The sequence below is a fragment of the Hyperoodon ampullatus genome, assembly GCF_949752795.1.
Source record: "Hyperoodon ampullatus genome assembly, chromosome: 4".
NCBI lineage: Eukaryota > Metazoa > Chordata > Mammalia > Artiodactyla > Ziphiidae > Hyperoodon > Hyperoodon ampullatus.
This window is the reverse complement of record NC_136917.1, coordinates 3,242,606-3,256,990: the sequence shown is the minus strand read 5'-3', so window position 1 is coordinate 3,256,990 and position 14,385 is coordinate 3,242,606. Positions and strand designations below refer to the sequence as shown.

The window sequence follows — 14,385 nt, the reverse complement described above, 5'->3', positions numbered from 1 at the left end:
CCATGCACAAGGCCCCCAGATACAGAGGTCCATCCTCTGTAGTCTCAGTCCCTCTTCAGGTATGCAATGTCTGTCCCTCTGCCACCACCAGCCCAGTTCAGGGACCAGGAGGAGTGGTTCACGCAGGATGAGCCCCCAGGACCTTCTGACCCCAGCCTCAATGGCAACTCAAAGAGACAGTGGGGGATGAGGCCCTGCACCCACCTGGTGGGAGCCCTGGGCAAGCAGCGTGCAGCAGCTCAGGAGCAGCCCTCTCTGGGGGCCGGCAGCCCAGAGCAGCAGATGTCAGATGGATGCTGCTGCCCAGGAACCTCCAGGGGCTGGCCAGTTAGGGTGTGGCTGCCAAGAGCAGGGTGGGGTGGGGGGTGGGTCTGGAGTGGTGTACCGTGGCCCCACCCACCCAGGGCCATGATCCACGGGCTCAAGGACACTCTAACCCAGCAGTTCTTTATTTGGATGTTGGCCCAGCTTCCATGGGGGGGGTCTGATAGGGAGGGGTGGGGAGGAAGCCTAGAAACGGACATCAGGAGAGGGGGTGAGAGAAGTCCTCCAGTCACGGTGGGGAGTGAGGGAAGACAGGCAGCACCCCAAACCCCGGGTGCTAGCTGAGGTGAGCAGAGCCACCACCGGAGACCCCGGCCCGCTGCGGGTGGGTGCCAGGCCCTAGGCCCCACCTGAGGAGTTACAGCCGGTGGACCTGCTCAGGAGTGACCAATTGCTTGAGCCTTCTTTATTTCCTGCCGGGGAGAAAGGAAGAGAGGCTGGGAAAAGGAAGAGGGACTCGCCCAGGGCCTGGGGCCGCCATATCACCTGTCCCAGCCTATTTTCCCCGTTTGCCAGACAGAGGTCTGAGGCCCCACCTCCACCCCCAGCCCACCTCGGAGAGCGCCTCCTTCAGGGCCCAGTAGGCCTTGTCCAGACTGTCGTTGACGATGATCAGGTCAAACAGGCCGGGCTCCTCGCCTGAGGGTGGGGGCAGGGTCAGTGGAGGCTCTGGTGACAGAGCGGGGGTCCGGGGACCCTTCACGTGGACCACAGTGCTGGGTGATGGCTCCAGCCCTCCTCTGCCCCTTGCTGGGTGGGACTGTTCTACTGTGGGGGTTGGAGAGGGTCCAGGGATACGGAGTGATAGGTGGCCACACTCACTGCTCTCCATGTCAGCCCGGGCAGCAGCCAGACGCTTAGCCAGGCTCTCCTCCGTCTCTGTGTTCCGCTGCCGCAGCCGCTGCTCCTGGGACACAGTACGGAAGTCAGAAGGTCAGAGCCTCCAGGGCTGCCCCCCTGCCGCCCTCCTCCCTCAGCCCCCACCAGGACATCCAGCGAGGGTGGCTGCACAAAGATGTAGACGGGCCGCAGGTCGGTCTCCTTGATGTTGCGCACGCCCTGCAGGTCCACATCCAGCACGCAGATGCGGTTCATGGCCTGCACGGCCCGCACAGCTGCTTTGCTGGGGGATGACAGGAGGGGGCTGCTCAGCTGTGGGCTCCTGAGGCCCTAGCAGACCCCATGGCCTCGGAGAGCCTCAGTGGGACCATCACTGCCCATCCCTTGCTCTGGGCCTCTCTGGGGGTGCCCACAGGGGCCCACCCTAACTGTGGCGTCTGTTCCCTCTCTCTGGAAGTACTCCCTGAGCAAGCCTTGCACAAGGGGGCCCTCTGCTGGTCTGCTGTGGCAGCAGGGAGGGGCACCTTCAGACCCTGGCCCAGGGCCTCTCCTTCTCCTGGCACCTGCTCCCAGGCCCCACACCACTCCATCACCCCAATCAGTCCCACCCGCCAATCATGCCTCCAGAAGCTTCTGGCATCACCCCCTGGATCGTGCCCTCAGGCTAGCGATGGCGACCACCCTCCCATATCCTGCATGCTGGGGCCCTGCTCGGAGAGGGATGCCCTGGCTGTGGCCCCCATAGCACTACACGGCACGCCCTTGGGCTTCCTCATCACCTGGCCACCCTTTGTAGGCTTTGGCCCCTCATCCTAGGGTCACCACGTACCATGTGCTCCTCATCCACTGGGGGCACTGCCCCTTAGCGGGCATTGTGTGTCCCAACAGTGGCCAAATGACCCCACTTGGCAGCCCACCACTCTTCCCATCTGCACCTGGGGCAGAGTATGCTGGATCCTGTGGGGTACCTGCCTCGCCCAGCTAGGTGGCTCAGGGACAGGCTATGCACAGAGGCATGCCCGGCCCTGCCTGCCTGTTTCAAGGCACTGCTTCCAGGCCTTGCAAGCCAGGTGCGAGGAGCCAGCAAAGACCCCGCTCTGGTGGGTTGTTGGGAGGGGCAGCTGCTGTTGTGCCAGAGACCGTCTCAGGCTACCCCAGGGGTTGGAGGTGGGGGGCGGGGCATAGTGCAATCTGCTGACCTATGAGACCCAGGTCCTCCAAGTCCTCATTGCATACCAGGCCCTTGTGTGGCCCACTGTTCTCACAGCAGCCTGGCCAGGTAGACACAAATGGGGCTGGACCAGGAGGGAGTGGCCTAGAGAGCCCTGACTGTGGCTGCGTCTTGACCCCTGGGGGGCTGGGTCCCTTGCCCCAACTGCCCAGACGGCCCATAGAAAGAAACCCCCGACCGGGGGCCCAGCCAAGGGGAGACCCGCTGCCCAGGGCCCACGGAGAGGTACCCCTGCCTGGGCTGCCCACTCTAGGTTCCTGAGAGAACTGGAGGAAGGGAGGGCCCCAAGCATGGCCTACCTGGTCCCATACAAGTTCCCTGAGAACTCAGCATGCTCGATGAAGTCTCCGGCGGCAATGTCCCGCTGCATCACCTCCCTGGTCACAAAGTAGTAATCTGCAAAGGAGGAGGAGCTGATGGGGAGACTGAGGCCTCATGCATCACTCTGACACATGGAGGGCTGCTCCAGTCCTGTGCTGGAGCACTGAGGCTGGCCGAGCTCACCTTTGCCGTTCTCCTCTCCCGGCCTCGGGTCCCTTGTGGTGTCTAGGAACAAGTACCAGTGACTGACTTGGGATGACACCTGGAGCCCCAGGCATCCCATCCCCAGGGCCTTGCCCACAGGGCCCGGCTCAGCCCATCTGGGGGTGTGGGAGAGGAGGCTCCAGGTTAGGCTCAGCAGAGTAGGGGTTTCCGCCACACCGTGTGGGAGTGTGGGGGGCTTCAGGGCATGTCAGTAGGGGTCCCCGCCCCCAGCTTCCTTGAGACCCTCCCCCAGCTCCCCTGGGGCCTCACGGGACACGCTGAAGCCGAAGATGCTGTCGTGTTCCTGCAGGAGTCTCTTCAGTAGGGTGCTCTTCCCAGCCCCTGAGGGTCCGCTCAGGACAACGGGCCTTGGTCCTGACATCCCTGTAGCGGGGGACGGGGGAGGCAAATATCAGCAGGGCCTTGCTCCCTATGGAAGTGGGCGAGGTGGCTGCGGTGCCCCCATCTCTGCCCCAAGTGAATTCACCCCAGAAATTGGGCAGAGCTGTGGGCAGTCACTCAGAGCCATGCTCAAACCCTGGCTATGCCTCCCTTTGGGCGTGCTACCTGGTAATACATGCACTGACCACAAATGTGTGGCCTCCCAGCTGTCCACTCCTATCCCACCCCCAAGGAGCTCCTGGGAGGGGCATGTCCGGGTCCCAATTCCTGCATCTCCTGGCACCACACCCCAGAGGTGCCCTTGGTCAAGGTCAGCGGAACCCAAGCCCTGTTCTGGGAACTTCCACTGAAAAGCAAGGGGCTGACCCCAAACGACCACAGCTTCCTGACTCCCCTTCTCTGAGACTTGGGTCTCATGAAGCCAGCGGGAGAGCAATGGGTGCCACCCTCCCAGCTCATGGCACAGGGCTCAGACACCTGCCACAGGTGGAAACGCTGAGGGCAGGAATAGTGGGGGAGCCCTGGAAGCATCAGCTTAGCCTGCTCTGTGCCCATTGGATCACCCCAGCACCCCTCATACAGGACCTACCTTCTGCATGGGGTGCAGCCTCCGTGCTCACCTTGGGGCTGCTCGGGATGAGCTGAGAGGAGAGTGGTAATCCTTGCCTGCTCCCCACCCTCTAAGCACTAAATCTCTCCCAGGGCAGCCAGCGCCACCTGCTCAGCAGAGGGCAAAGGCTGCTCCTCACCCTAGAGATGCGCACTTGCCCACCCAGCCACGTGAGCAAGACGGGCCAAGGAAGGTCAGGTGCATCGGGAGCCTCAGAAGACAGGAATCGAGGTAGGCACCGAGCTAGGGGGCTGGGAGGCTATGTGTTGCCCCGGAGGGAGACCCTGGGAGGGCGTGTGGTGAGCTGGCCTACCCCAGCAGGGCTCTGTCTGTGGGGTGCCTGGTAAGGTGTGGAGAGGCAGTCAGTGGCCAGTAGACCAGCGATGAGGCCCAGGAGGGACAGGCCACTCTGCTTGGGGACACCCAGTCATCTAGCCCAGGGCAGCTCTCCAGCAGGGCCCCAGGTGGGCACTGCTTTCCTAATCCGCAATGAGGCCAACCTGGGTAATCTGGCTAAAGCATAGCTAGCTATTCTGGGACCATCATGCCATATGCAAACACCCCGGAGAAGGAGTCGGGAAACAGATATGCTCCTCTGCTCAAGAGAGATAGAAGAAATGGGCCCAGAGGAGCTCAACAATTATCTGTCACTTCTAAATGACCAGTTCTTAGTTCCCTTGTCTCTTCCAAGTTTCCTATTACAATAGTACATCGTTTTTATCTAGCAACGGTCCCATTGGACTCCCAACTCCTTTCTGGTGTCTTGACTTTCCCACCCAGACACAGTGCCACCATACAAATGCCCACATGTGTGTGTGTCTGACTCCAAGCCCACTGCTGTTGCTGCCCAATAGAGCGCAGCCCCCTCCCTACCCTAAGGACTGGTGCATGGGAAGGTCTCATCTCTGGCTCACTGTCGGCCTTCACAAAGTTCCTTCCTTTGCACAATGAACGTCCTGTGGGCAACCCAGCCCACCCCCCTGGGTCTGTCCTGACTTCTAGACAGTGAGTGACCAGGGTTGTGGGGAGAGCTACGTTGGGGTGGAGGGGCATAGGAGGACAGAGGAAACATTGGGGGCCAGTCGGTCCCCGAGCAAGGTTGCTGCCCCTAGAGGAGCCCTGGAAAGAGAAAGGCTATGGAGGCTGGGGTCTGCCACCACACTGCCTGGCCTCGGGACTGTGCCGAGTCACCGCCGCACACACACTGCCTCCCCACCTTGCAAGCAGGGCAGCTGTGGTTGTCCAGCAGCGTAGGTCTTCCCAGGACCCGGCAGCATGTAGGCGCCACAGGAATGTGAGTTTCTCCAGGGCGGGGGCAACATCAAGTGGACACATGGCAATGCTCACAAGAGATGGACCAGAAAGCCTACCTGGGCCTTGCTCACAGCAACAAACCCTCAACTCAGTGGATGCAGCTGGTGCCTTCTGGACCCAACTTGGGGTATCCACCTCCAGGGAGGGGAGGACCCATCCTGCCTATCTATGACGAAGCCCCTCAGGAACACTATGCTCCTTTGCCATGTGTCCAACTTGAACAGGTGCCCCGCCCTCACATCCCACAGCCCCCAACTGTAAACCTTCCAGCAACACCCAGAGACTACATGGTTTTGACCTGCCCTGTGCCTCCAGGCCAACACACAGGCCCCTAACATGTTTCCCTGGCAGTTCCTGCCCTGTTCCCCATGCCTGCAATCATGGCCAGATGTTGTGGTCATAAGCTCTAACATCTGGACACTGCAAACCTACATAGGGAAGACATGTCTTCAATCAGGACCAAACACCACACATGGAAGTCGCAGCGCCTGAAACCCTCAAGGAGCATGCTGTGCACAAGTCTTACTCATCATCTTACCTGGTTTCTGTCTGGCTTTCTACCCCATGTCATGAACCCTGGGGGCATGGGCACGGCACCTGCATCCCACTGAGACCTCCCATCCCCAGCCCAACAACCACTGGCAGTAAGCAGCAGGTATGTATGCACGCATGGGGGTTGGCTGATGGCTGCAAAGTTCACTCCCTGCCTGAGTCCAAATCATCACCTTACCCTGCCAGCCCACTCCTCACAGGGTATCCTCCTGAGCCCCAACCTGCCCCTCAAGTCCAGGCCCCAGGCCTTCCCAGTGCTGGCCATCCATCGTGCCCTCCTTCAAAGGTTACACTACTGATGACAATGGGAAGGGGCACCCACCTAGCACCACTGCCTTGAGGTGGGTGGGATCCAGAGTCCTTCCTCTTGTGGGGCTCTTCCCTGAGGTCACCTCCTCTTAGCACAAGGGCACGAGCCACAGTGACCACATCGGAGTGGACTCGCCCTGCAGAAGGCACTTGGGGAGTCGCTGGATACTGGGCTCCACCCAGTGATCATGGTGATAGAGTGCTCACTAAAGCCACCTTTGACAGGAGCACACTCAGTGTGGGACAGACCTCAGGGCCTCTCAGTCCCAGCGATCAAGTGTGCCAGATACCCCTGAGCCTGATTTTGGCCCCAGCAGCTGGTAGAACTGATTGGCACTTAGGAATGTTCTGTATCCTCTCCTCCTTGACTATTCCACAATTCCGAACCCCAGCTTCCTGGAAAGAAACTGGAAATTTCCCAAGGACAGCAATAAGGATCAGGGATGCAATTTCTGTAGGAGTCGCTGGTGCAAGCCTGTGCATTCTGGAATGCTCTCTGCTGGAACCCCTCACGAGGAGCTCCTCAGGCAGCCCTGGAAGGCTCGCCTCGAGAAGCATCTCCTGCTCTCCTTCCTGCTTCCACCTGCTTTCCCGCCCTGTCCCAAGGGCTGGGCATGGCCACCACCCCACTTCCCTCCCCACTCGTCCAGGAGACACTAAGACAAGGTGCAACCCTCTGAGGATACACAGAAGAGAAAGTCAAACCCCACCAGCCCTCTTGCAAAACACAAGCCACAAGACATGAGTTGATCTGGGTTAGGATAGCTGGTCAGGCCCTATCCGCCAAACAGGCTGTGTGGGACAGGAGGACTACCCTGGCCTTGGCCTCAGGTGCTCCGTGTGTGGGACACGTCCTGGCCCAATGACCTTAAGAAACCAGTTAACCTTCAAGAACCTGACTTGAAGTGGGAGAGCCACAACGCAGCCAGCGATTTTCTTCTCACTTCCTCTCCCGGCAGTGGGGTGAGACCATGCCTTCCCTGAGAGGAAGCTTGTCCTTCAAAAGTGTTGGCAAGAAGCCACACCATGGAGGACTCGGGCCTGTCACGGCTACACAGCTGCGTCTGGATCTCCTTCCATCAAGGAGAAGAACCGGGATTCAGTCCCACATGAGATCCTCAGTTCTAGCCCTAAGGGAAGGCAGAGGGAGCATGAAAAGGAAAGGGGTCCAGGACATACAAATCAAAGAGCAAGAAAAAGCCCAAGCCCTTCTGGGTGGGGCAGCGTTCACTCTCACAGAGAGGGGGACAGAGCTCAAGCACACCCAGGGTCAGCCAGGGACCAGGGGACATCAAGGCCCAGCACGCACAGGATCAGAGAAGGACCCAGGGGGAACGGAGGCCTGGTACACAGCTTCAGCCAGGGGTCAGAGCCCGACTGAAGGGCACCTGCCTCCATACCAGTGTCCCAACAGCTCACCCTCTGTGCTTCCCCTTTTCTCCTTGAGGACTGGGGTCACTTCCTTCCACCCCCAGCTACATTATAATACCTTCCTTCTTGCTCTTCCTCAAATCCTCTGAACGTGTTCCTTGGGCTACGCTAAATGTGACGCAAAAGATGGAGATCAACAGTTCAAGTGTTTAAAAAATAAAAAGTTTGGGTGTGGCTGAAGAAAAATGTGCAACTTCAGAACTTGCAGAATCTGCTACTCAAATAAACTGCTGATCTTACCGGTTCCAGACAAAGGTCAAGGGCTGGATCAACATGTTCTCAAAATCTAAAGGAAAGCCCAAGCAAACTACACCGATCACAGGTGTGGCACCAACCCGGATCACAAGCTGGCCTGGTGTGTGCAGCCAAGTGTGTGGAATGCTTACAAGAGGGCAGACTAGGGGCTCACGTGGCAGGAAATTCAGCTTGTCAGTGATAAGACAGGAAGCCACACCCACCCCACATCCCTCCTGGTGGTGAAGGTGAAGGTTTTCCTGGGTCCCTCACAAGTCATGGTCTGGGAAGTGAAAGAGTGACAGAAAAGTCCAGAAAAGTCCACATTTGGCCAGGCATGCTGCCAAGGGGCACTCACAGGGGACTCGTGCGAGGCTGACCATGAGAAGCACATCTTGGCCTCCCTCCTCCTGTCCCCGTGGGCCTCATCCCACACTGGCCAATCATCACCTGAGCTTCCACCTCCTCCACCCCTATCAAAAGACACTGATAACATGGGAGGTGGCACACCTCACTGCTCCTCCTCAAACCAGCATCTGGGTGGAGACTCACTCCCTCTCACTGCTCCCAAAAGAATGTCTAAAATCAGCAGATGGGCAGCTCCAGGAACCTAGACTTAAGGTGTCTTGTCCTGAGGGAAGCTGAACCCCAGCTACCATGCCCACGAGTCAGGAAGGCCTGCCACCAACAACCTGCTCCTGCGTGGAGTACCCATATCTGCAATGTCCAGCAGCGCTGGGCTGTGGGGCTGGCCAGGAACCTGCAGCAGTCCCAGGGGCCCTCTTGGCTGGGAGTCCTTGGAGCAGTCAGCTAGGACGCCCCTGCGTTTGCAGTATTTGGGAACCAAACATAGCACCAAAGCTGGACCACCGGGAGGGTTTCCCAACTGTTATCTGTGCTGCTTCTCTTGAGCTCGGGGTCGACTACATATTTCTACAGGCCAGGTGAGCTAATCGGGACTTCTGCGACTCTGCCATACCAGGGGCACCCTAAGGTCCTTCAAAACCCTCATCTCGCAGGGGTTTCGGCTCTGCTGGGTGGCCCACCTTGGAGAGGGGTGTCAGGCTGCTTCCCCTCTCTGCCCCTCCGCATCCTGCAGGGTCCACAATGGCATCCAGCATGAAGTCCTCAAGCTGCAGGGGTTTTACAAGCTGTTTGGAGCTTCCCGTGCCAGGAGAATTTCCTCCTACAGTTTGAGGACTGACACAGGGGAACCAGCTTTTCGTTTGTCTAAGTAAAATAGTAACTACCAAAAGCAATTCTAAGACACAGACACACGGGATACAACTTCAAAGCGAAGGAAAGCCTTCCTGAATTTGCCTCCATGAGGAGACGCACTACCCTCTCCTCGTCTACCCCGCTTTGCTCGCCCCAAGACGGAACTCTGGAAACCAGTGAGGACCGCCGAGGGCAATTTCGGTGGCTGGCGGGATGACCGAATTCACAAGCACAGCCCCACGAGTCCCCTCAGGCAGGTCCACGACACCGGCGCTCAGCACGGGCTCTGGCGGCGCCTCGCACGCAAGCAGCGGCGGTCCCCGCCTCTCCTCCACGGATTCAGACAGCGACACGCGAGCCCGGGGCCGGACTCCCCAGGAAGGCCCTCCCGGGGCCTGCGCGCGCCCGGACCTCCGCCCCCCTGCGAGGGGCCGCCACTCACCGTTCGATGGGGCCCGGCCCAGGGCGGCCGCCGCCAGCCCGGCCAGCGGGCGCCGCAGCATGAAGGGCCGCCGCCACCGCCCGCGGGGACGTGCGTCACAGAGCAGCGCCACGCCGGCCCGGCCTCTCTCCGCCCCTCAGAGAAGCACTTCAGCGCGGAGCCGGACCCGCCCCAGCCAGCGGGCAAGCTGGTCAGAGCTGCGCCGGCCTCGCCCCGCCTCTCAAGGCTGTACGTCAGCGCCGCACGACGCTGCGCCCGCCGGATGACGTTGTGGCGGTGCCGCAGGAGGACTGAAAGCTGCATTTACAGTGATTGTGGATCGGGCCCTGGCCAGTCCGGCACCCGATTGGCCAGTGGCGGCCTGGCCGCTGGTCCTCGAGGCCGCTCCGGAGGCGGTGAGGGTGGGAAGTTGGTGCCGGAAAGGCGCCGCGTCGCGCGGGCTTGGAGGGCTTCCCCCAAGGGAGGGTCCGTGCCCCGCCGCATGCCGCCCTCGAGGGCGAGAGAATGGGCGGGTATTGCTTGGGAGGTTTATGGCATTTCGTTGTCCTGCCGAGTCACGTCCGAAGGCGGAAGGAAGCCTGCAGATGCCCTGCCCTGACAGGGGATAGCGAGACAAACCTTCTCATCTCGGCCGGGAGGGCTCTTTTCCTGGGGTCTGAATGTCTGATACATCAGGTCTTCGACATTTGAAACAACTGGTTGGTCACCGTGAAAACCTCAGTTTCCCTGGGACTCAAGGTTTAGTTAGCCGCGGCTGCCCTTTTGTCATCTTTACCTCGCCGGATTTTGTGAGAATGCAATGACCTTGGAAAACAAGGTACAAGCTAGTCTTCTCCGTTTACGTTGCATTCCATCCTCAGAGTGGCTTCCCTGACTCAGCAACCCACCAGAATGGTCCCGGGCCCTGCTGCAGACGTACTAAGTTAGAGTTTTGGGGAGTAGAACTGGGGCATCTCCGGGTCAAAAACGTTCCACAGGTGATTCTAATGCCAGGTCAGGGCTGGAAGCCTGATAGGTTACTGGGCAAGACTGGCACTGACCTGGTGATGTCTTGGAGACCGCTTTGTTCCCGGCTGGGATTTGGTGAGAATCAATTAGGTGGAAAAGCCTGCCTTTTAAAAAAGATCTCTCATTTCTTTGCCTAGCAGGTCACACATTGGGCCAGTGACTGACCCTGGGCCTTCACGTGCTGCAGGAGGAATGGTGGCCAAGGGCAGACTGCTTGGGTAAGCATGGACCTCCAGGCCTCTTGGGACTGCTGTAATGGGGCCACCCAAAGAATGCCAACTCATGAGGCTTAGGCTCTGCTGCCTCAGGAAAACCTCCAGAGCCAGTGTGTTTATCTGGAGAATACATACAAGTACATATGTGTGGACAGCTTAACAGTGTTGAAGGAGGAATGGAAGTGACTTGTGAGTATACCTGGCACCAAACAGATGTGATGGCGGTCACTGTCCTGTTCAGAGCCTGCGGGCCAGCCATGGAGAAGATCATGGCCTTCCTTCTCTTACCACCAGAACTGCCTCCCCGTATGCGTGTTCCTCTCACTCCCTGGTCTCCCCCAGGTGAGAAGTATTGATGGAGGAGAAAATGAATGCAGGTTTTGAATTGTTTCTGTGGAATCTAGGGAGAGGGATGTGGCACCTGAAGCTGTGAGTTAGTATGAAGATGGAGAAGGGACTCGGGCTGCAGCGTTCCCAGGAGGGCCCTCATGCTGGAGAAGGTTCATGTTGGAACTGCAACTGCTGTTTGGTGGGAAAACATCCACTCTTTCCCCTCAAGGGTTGACTCCAGCCCCTTCCAGAAGCCTCCTGAGTCACCAGCCCCAGGTTCTCCGGAGCGGCTGTGTCCTGGGCTCCCTGGTGCTGCTTAGGTACAGGCCCTGCCCAACTGACTGCAGGTTCCTCTGGTGCCGGAGTTTACCCACCACCTCCTTTCTCCAGTCTTGCACTTCTGGAGGCAGGGACTGGATTCATTTTGTCAAAATTTATGAGCACTTAGCTAGGGAGAGTCTGGGACTTGATAGCAAATAAGATGCAATTCTCGCCCCAGGCCATTAGACTAGTAGAGGAGATGGGCCCTCAGCCTGAGGTGTCAGCTGGGGAGTGCAGGGGGTGGTGGGAACCACAACCAAAGCAGAGGCTGCCATACTGTGGCTGTGCATGGCCCATGGCCCATGTGCTTATGCTGGCTGCTTTGTGGAGAGAGAAGTTCTGAAAGTCTGGTGGGAGCTACTGAAGTGATGTGAATATCAGAATCACTACCCGCAAAGCAGGGGAACTTAATAGGAATTGAAATGGGGACCAGGTGGGAGGCTGTTGGGAAGGTTTGCATTGATGTGACTGCCCATGCAGTGAGGGAGTTGGGAAAAGGCACATGGTGAGTGTGCAGGATGCCTGTCCACTGTGAGTGTTCAAAAGAATGCCAGCAGAAGAAGGTCACTTCCAGAGTACCCGACAATTCCAGGAAATTCTGGTACTTGTTTGAATGCATTCTTCCTCAAACCTGTGAGGAAACGGATGGACTGAGGCACAGCCTGGGGCTCTGAATTCAAGTTTGCATGAAAGCCAGCCTGGAAGGGACTTTGGGGTGGGGGGCGGGTCACAGGGAGATGCTGGGACAGGGAAATCAAGGTCCCGAGTGGGTGAGACAAATGTGGGGTCACGTGGCTGGGTAGAGTGGGGCATGAAGAGTACCTAGCCCTTTCCTGTCACCTTGGAGCATGTGCTCTGCTGTGTGCAGGAGGGCTGAGCGCCCACCACACTCAGAAGCCAAGTGGACCAGGTGCCTCGGTCTGCTTGGGCTGACCTAGCAGAACACCACAGACCAGGGAGCTTTATGAAAGCTGGAAGTCTGAGATTAGGGTGCCAGCAGGGTTCTGGTGAAGTCTCTCTTCCTGGTTCAGAGATGGCTGCCTTCTTTCAGTGTCCTCACATGGAGGGGAGAGTTAGCTCTCTGGTCTCTTCCTCTTACAAGGGCACCAGTCCTACTGGGGGGACCCTACGCTCACGACCTCATCTAATTCAAATCACCACCCAAAGGTCCCACCTCCTGACACCATCTCACGGGGGTTAGGGCTTCAACGTGTGAATGGGGAAGGGGGCGTGGGATGGACTCAAATGGTCAGTCCAAGCACCAGGTTTGCAGTCCCCTGGAAATCAGCTTCCTACTCAATGCTGTAGTCCAGCACCCTAGCCATGGGGCCAGGCCTCACCAGAGACACTCACCAGGGTCCTGGCTGTGGACTCTGTCCTCACCCATCTGAGAGCCTTGTGGGCTCACCCCTGCAGCCTCTTTCTGGATGTGGGGTGGAGCTACTCTGACCACATCCTGCCCTGGTGCGGGTTGCTGTGTGCCCCCATAGGAGCTGGGCTGTGTGGCCACTCTGGTCCTGGCACCAACCGCTGACCAGCACGTGTGTGTCTGCAGCCTGCTCTGGCAGCGTGTGGTGACAGGGGCTGCCCTTGAGAGCCGCCGCCAACTGTATATGTCCTCCCGGCGAGCTGATTGCAACAGAGCCTCACTCACTCGAGTACACCGGCAGACCTACGCACGCCTCTACCCTGTGCTCCTGGTCAAGCAGGATGGTTCCACCATCCACATCCGCTACCGGGAGCCTCGACGGATTCTCACAGTAAGCTTCCTTCCCCGACACTCCCCTGGGGTGCAGGTCTTGGAGGACTTAGCCTGTAGAAACTGCTCCTCCAGGGGTTCACGGGGTCAGAACCCACCATCGCTGGACTGGGGCAGGAAGGCGAGTCATGGCTCAGAATTGTTTGAGGAGAGGGAGGAGGGTGATCTGGAGCTCACTCCACACACCAAGATGAGAAAGCAGTAGTGAGCTGTGTGTTCGAAAAAATATCACGTCTTGGGAAAACAAGCAGAAAAAGTTTTTTAAAAAATAAAAGCTTCAGGGCTTCCCTGGTGGCGCAGTGGTTGAGAGTCCGCCTGCGGGTTCGTGCCCCGGTCCGGGAAGAACCCACATGCTGCGGAGCAGCTAGGCCCGTGAGCCATGGCCGCTGAGCCTGCGCGTCCGGAGCCTGTGCTCCGCAATGGGAGAGGCCACAACGGTGAGAGGCCCGCACACTGCAACAACAACAACAACAAAAAAGCTTCAAAGGGACAGAAAACCCAACAGAACACATAAGACCTAAACTGTGTGGTAGATGATAACAAGGTGAAGTGGAGACCCTGGAGAACATCCTGGTACCCTCCACCTGAGCCATGTACACATCCCTTCCTCCCCGCAGATGCCCGTGGACCTGGACTCTCTGTCCCCAGAGGAGAGGCGTGCACGGTTCCGGAAACGAGAGGCCCAGGTCAAAGAGAAGGAGGAGCCAGAGCTCAGTGACGACTTTGATGTGGAGAAGTACAAGCAGTTTTGGACCAAAAAGTGATGGTGCCTGGAAGCTGCTCTGACCGAGGGGGATGCTGTGGAGCAGGGAGGGGCATGTGTCTTTAAATCATGTGTTCACGAAGCTGTGTCCATCTTATCTTTCCTTTTCACGTGCCCTAGCCTGGAGGGTCTCTACAACTGAGCTGAATGGAGGGCTTAGAATCAGGTCAGTTGTGGTTTTAGGATGAGGTCCAAAGGGCGTGTGATCCTTCAACAGTACCGAGGTCATGGGTGCTCTTCCTACTGCAGGGAAGCCTGGCCACTGCTGTACCTGCCCCTCTGGGTCCTGGAGCCCCCTTGGTTCTAGCGCTGCCTTCAGCCTCAGGGCACCAGGGACTCTCCCGGGGGAGCACAGTGGCCACCAAGAATAGGTGGGAGGAGCAGGGTGTCTGGGATCCAAGGACATCTGCACCTAGCCTACAGCTGGCCTGCCCTACCCCTCACCAGGCGTCCCTCAGCCGTACCCAGCACGCAGTGGGAAGGTGCTCCCCATCAAAGGGGCCAAAGCGACTGGCCGCTCCCCTTTGTTAACGCCACTGAGGTCTGCAGTGCGTTGT

The 14,385-nt window shown here is 58.6% G+C and overlaps 2 protein-coding genes across 6 annotated transcripts; one reads left to right on the top strand and one right to left on the bottom strand.

Moving 5' to 3' along the window:
* Positions 1–426: 426 nt before the first annotated feature.
* On the bottom strand, positions 427–9,555 carry GUK1 (guanylate kinase 1). Of its 4 annotated transcripts, XM_079703349.1 has the most exons (9): positions 9,433–9,447; positions 8,819–8,923; positions 3,191–3,304; positions 2,900–2,941; positions 2,695–2,791; positions 1,309–1,447; positions 1,147–1,231; positions 878–963; positions 427–737 (listed from the first exon to the last, which is right to left on the bottom strand). In XM_079703349.1, exons 2-9 carry the CDS (start codon positions 8,862–8,864, stop codon positions 702–704), a joined length of 645 nt encoding a protein of 214 aa, XP_079559475.1. In that variant the 5' UTR covers positions 8,865–8,923; positions 9,433–9,447; the 3' UTR covers positions 427–701. The 4 variants fall into 4 exon arrangements, with proteins under 4 accessions (XP_079559475.1, XP_079559473.1, XP_079559474.1 ...); XM_079703347.1 differs by lacking the exon at positions 8,819–8,923 and having other exon boundaries at positions 9,433–9,555; XM_079703348.1 differs by lacking the exons at positions 878–963; positions 8,819–8,923 and having other exon boundaries at positions 1,147–1,447; positions 9,433–9,555.
* Positions 9,556–9,692: 137 nt separating this feature from the next.
* On the top strand, positions 9,693–13,910 carry MRPL55 (mitochondrial ribosomal protein L55). 2 transcript variants are annotated; one of them, XM_079703976.1, is made up of 4 exons: positions 9,693–9,827; positions 10,581–10,658; positions 12,862–13,066; positions 13,683–13,910. In XM_079703976.1, exons 2-4 carry the CDS (start codon positions 10,633–10,635, stop codon positions 13,827–13,829), a joined length of 378 nt encoding a protein of 125 aa, XP_079560102.1. In that variant the 5' UTR covers positions 9,693–9,827; positions 10,581–10,632; the 3' UTR covers positions 13,830–13,910. The 2 variants fall into 2 exon arrangements, with proteins under 2 accessions (XP_079560102.1, XP_079560103.1); XM_079703977.1 differs by having other exon boundaries at positions 9,706–9,827; positions 10,578–10,658.
* The last annotated feature ends 475 nt before the right edge of the window (positions 13,911–14,385 follow it).

What these genes read in the sequence shown, in the direction of transcription:
- GUK1 (XM_079703347.1), bottom strand. Translation starts at nt 9,493, where the DNA reads ATGCTGCGGCGCCCGCTGGCCGGGCTGGCGGCGGCCGCCCTGGGCCGG. An exon ending in GGGAACTTGTATGGGACCAG is followed by an intron (nt 1,448 to 2,694) that starts GTAGGCCATGCT and finishes GTCATCCCCCAG; the next exon opens with CAAAGCAGCTGTGCGGGCCG. An exon ending in CCGGGCTGACATGGAGAGCA is followed by an intron (nt 964 to 1,146) that starts GTGAGTGTGGCC and finishes CCCCACCCTCAG; the next exon opens with GCGAGGAGCCCGGCCTGTTT.
- MRPL55 (XM_079703976.1), top strand. Translation starts at nt 10,633, where the DNA reads ATGGTGGCCAAGGGCAGACTGCTTGG. An exon ending in GCCAAGGGCAGACTGCTTGG is followed by an intron (nt 10,659 to 12,861) that starts GTAAGCATGGAC and finishes GTGTGTCTGCAG; the next exon opens with CCTGCTCTGGCAGCGTGTGG. An exon ending in AGCCTCGACGGATTCTCACA is followed by an intron (nt 13,067 to 13,682) that starts GTAAGCTTCCTT and finishes TCCTCCCCGCAG; the next exon opens with ATGCCCGTGGACCTGGACTC.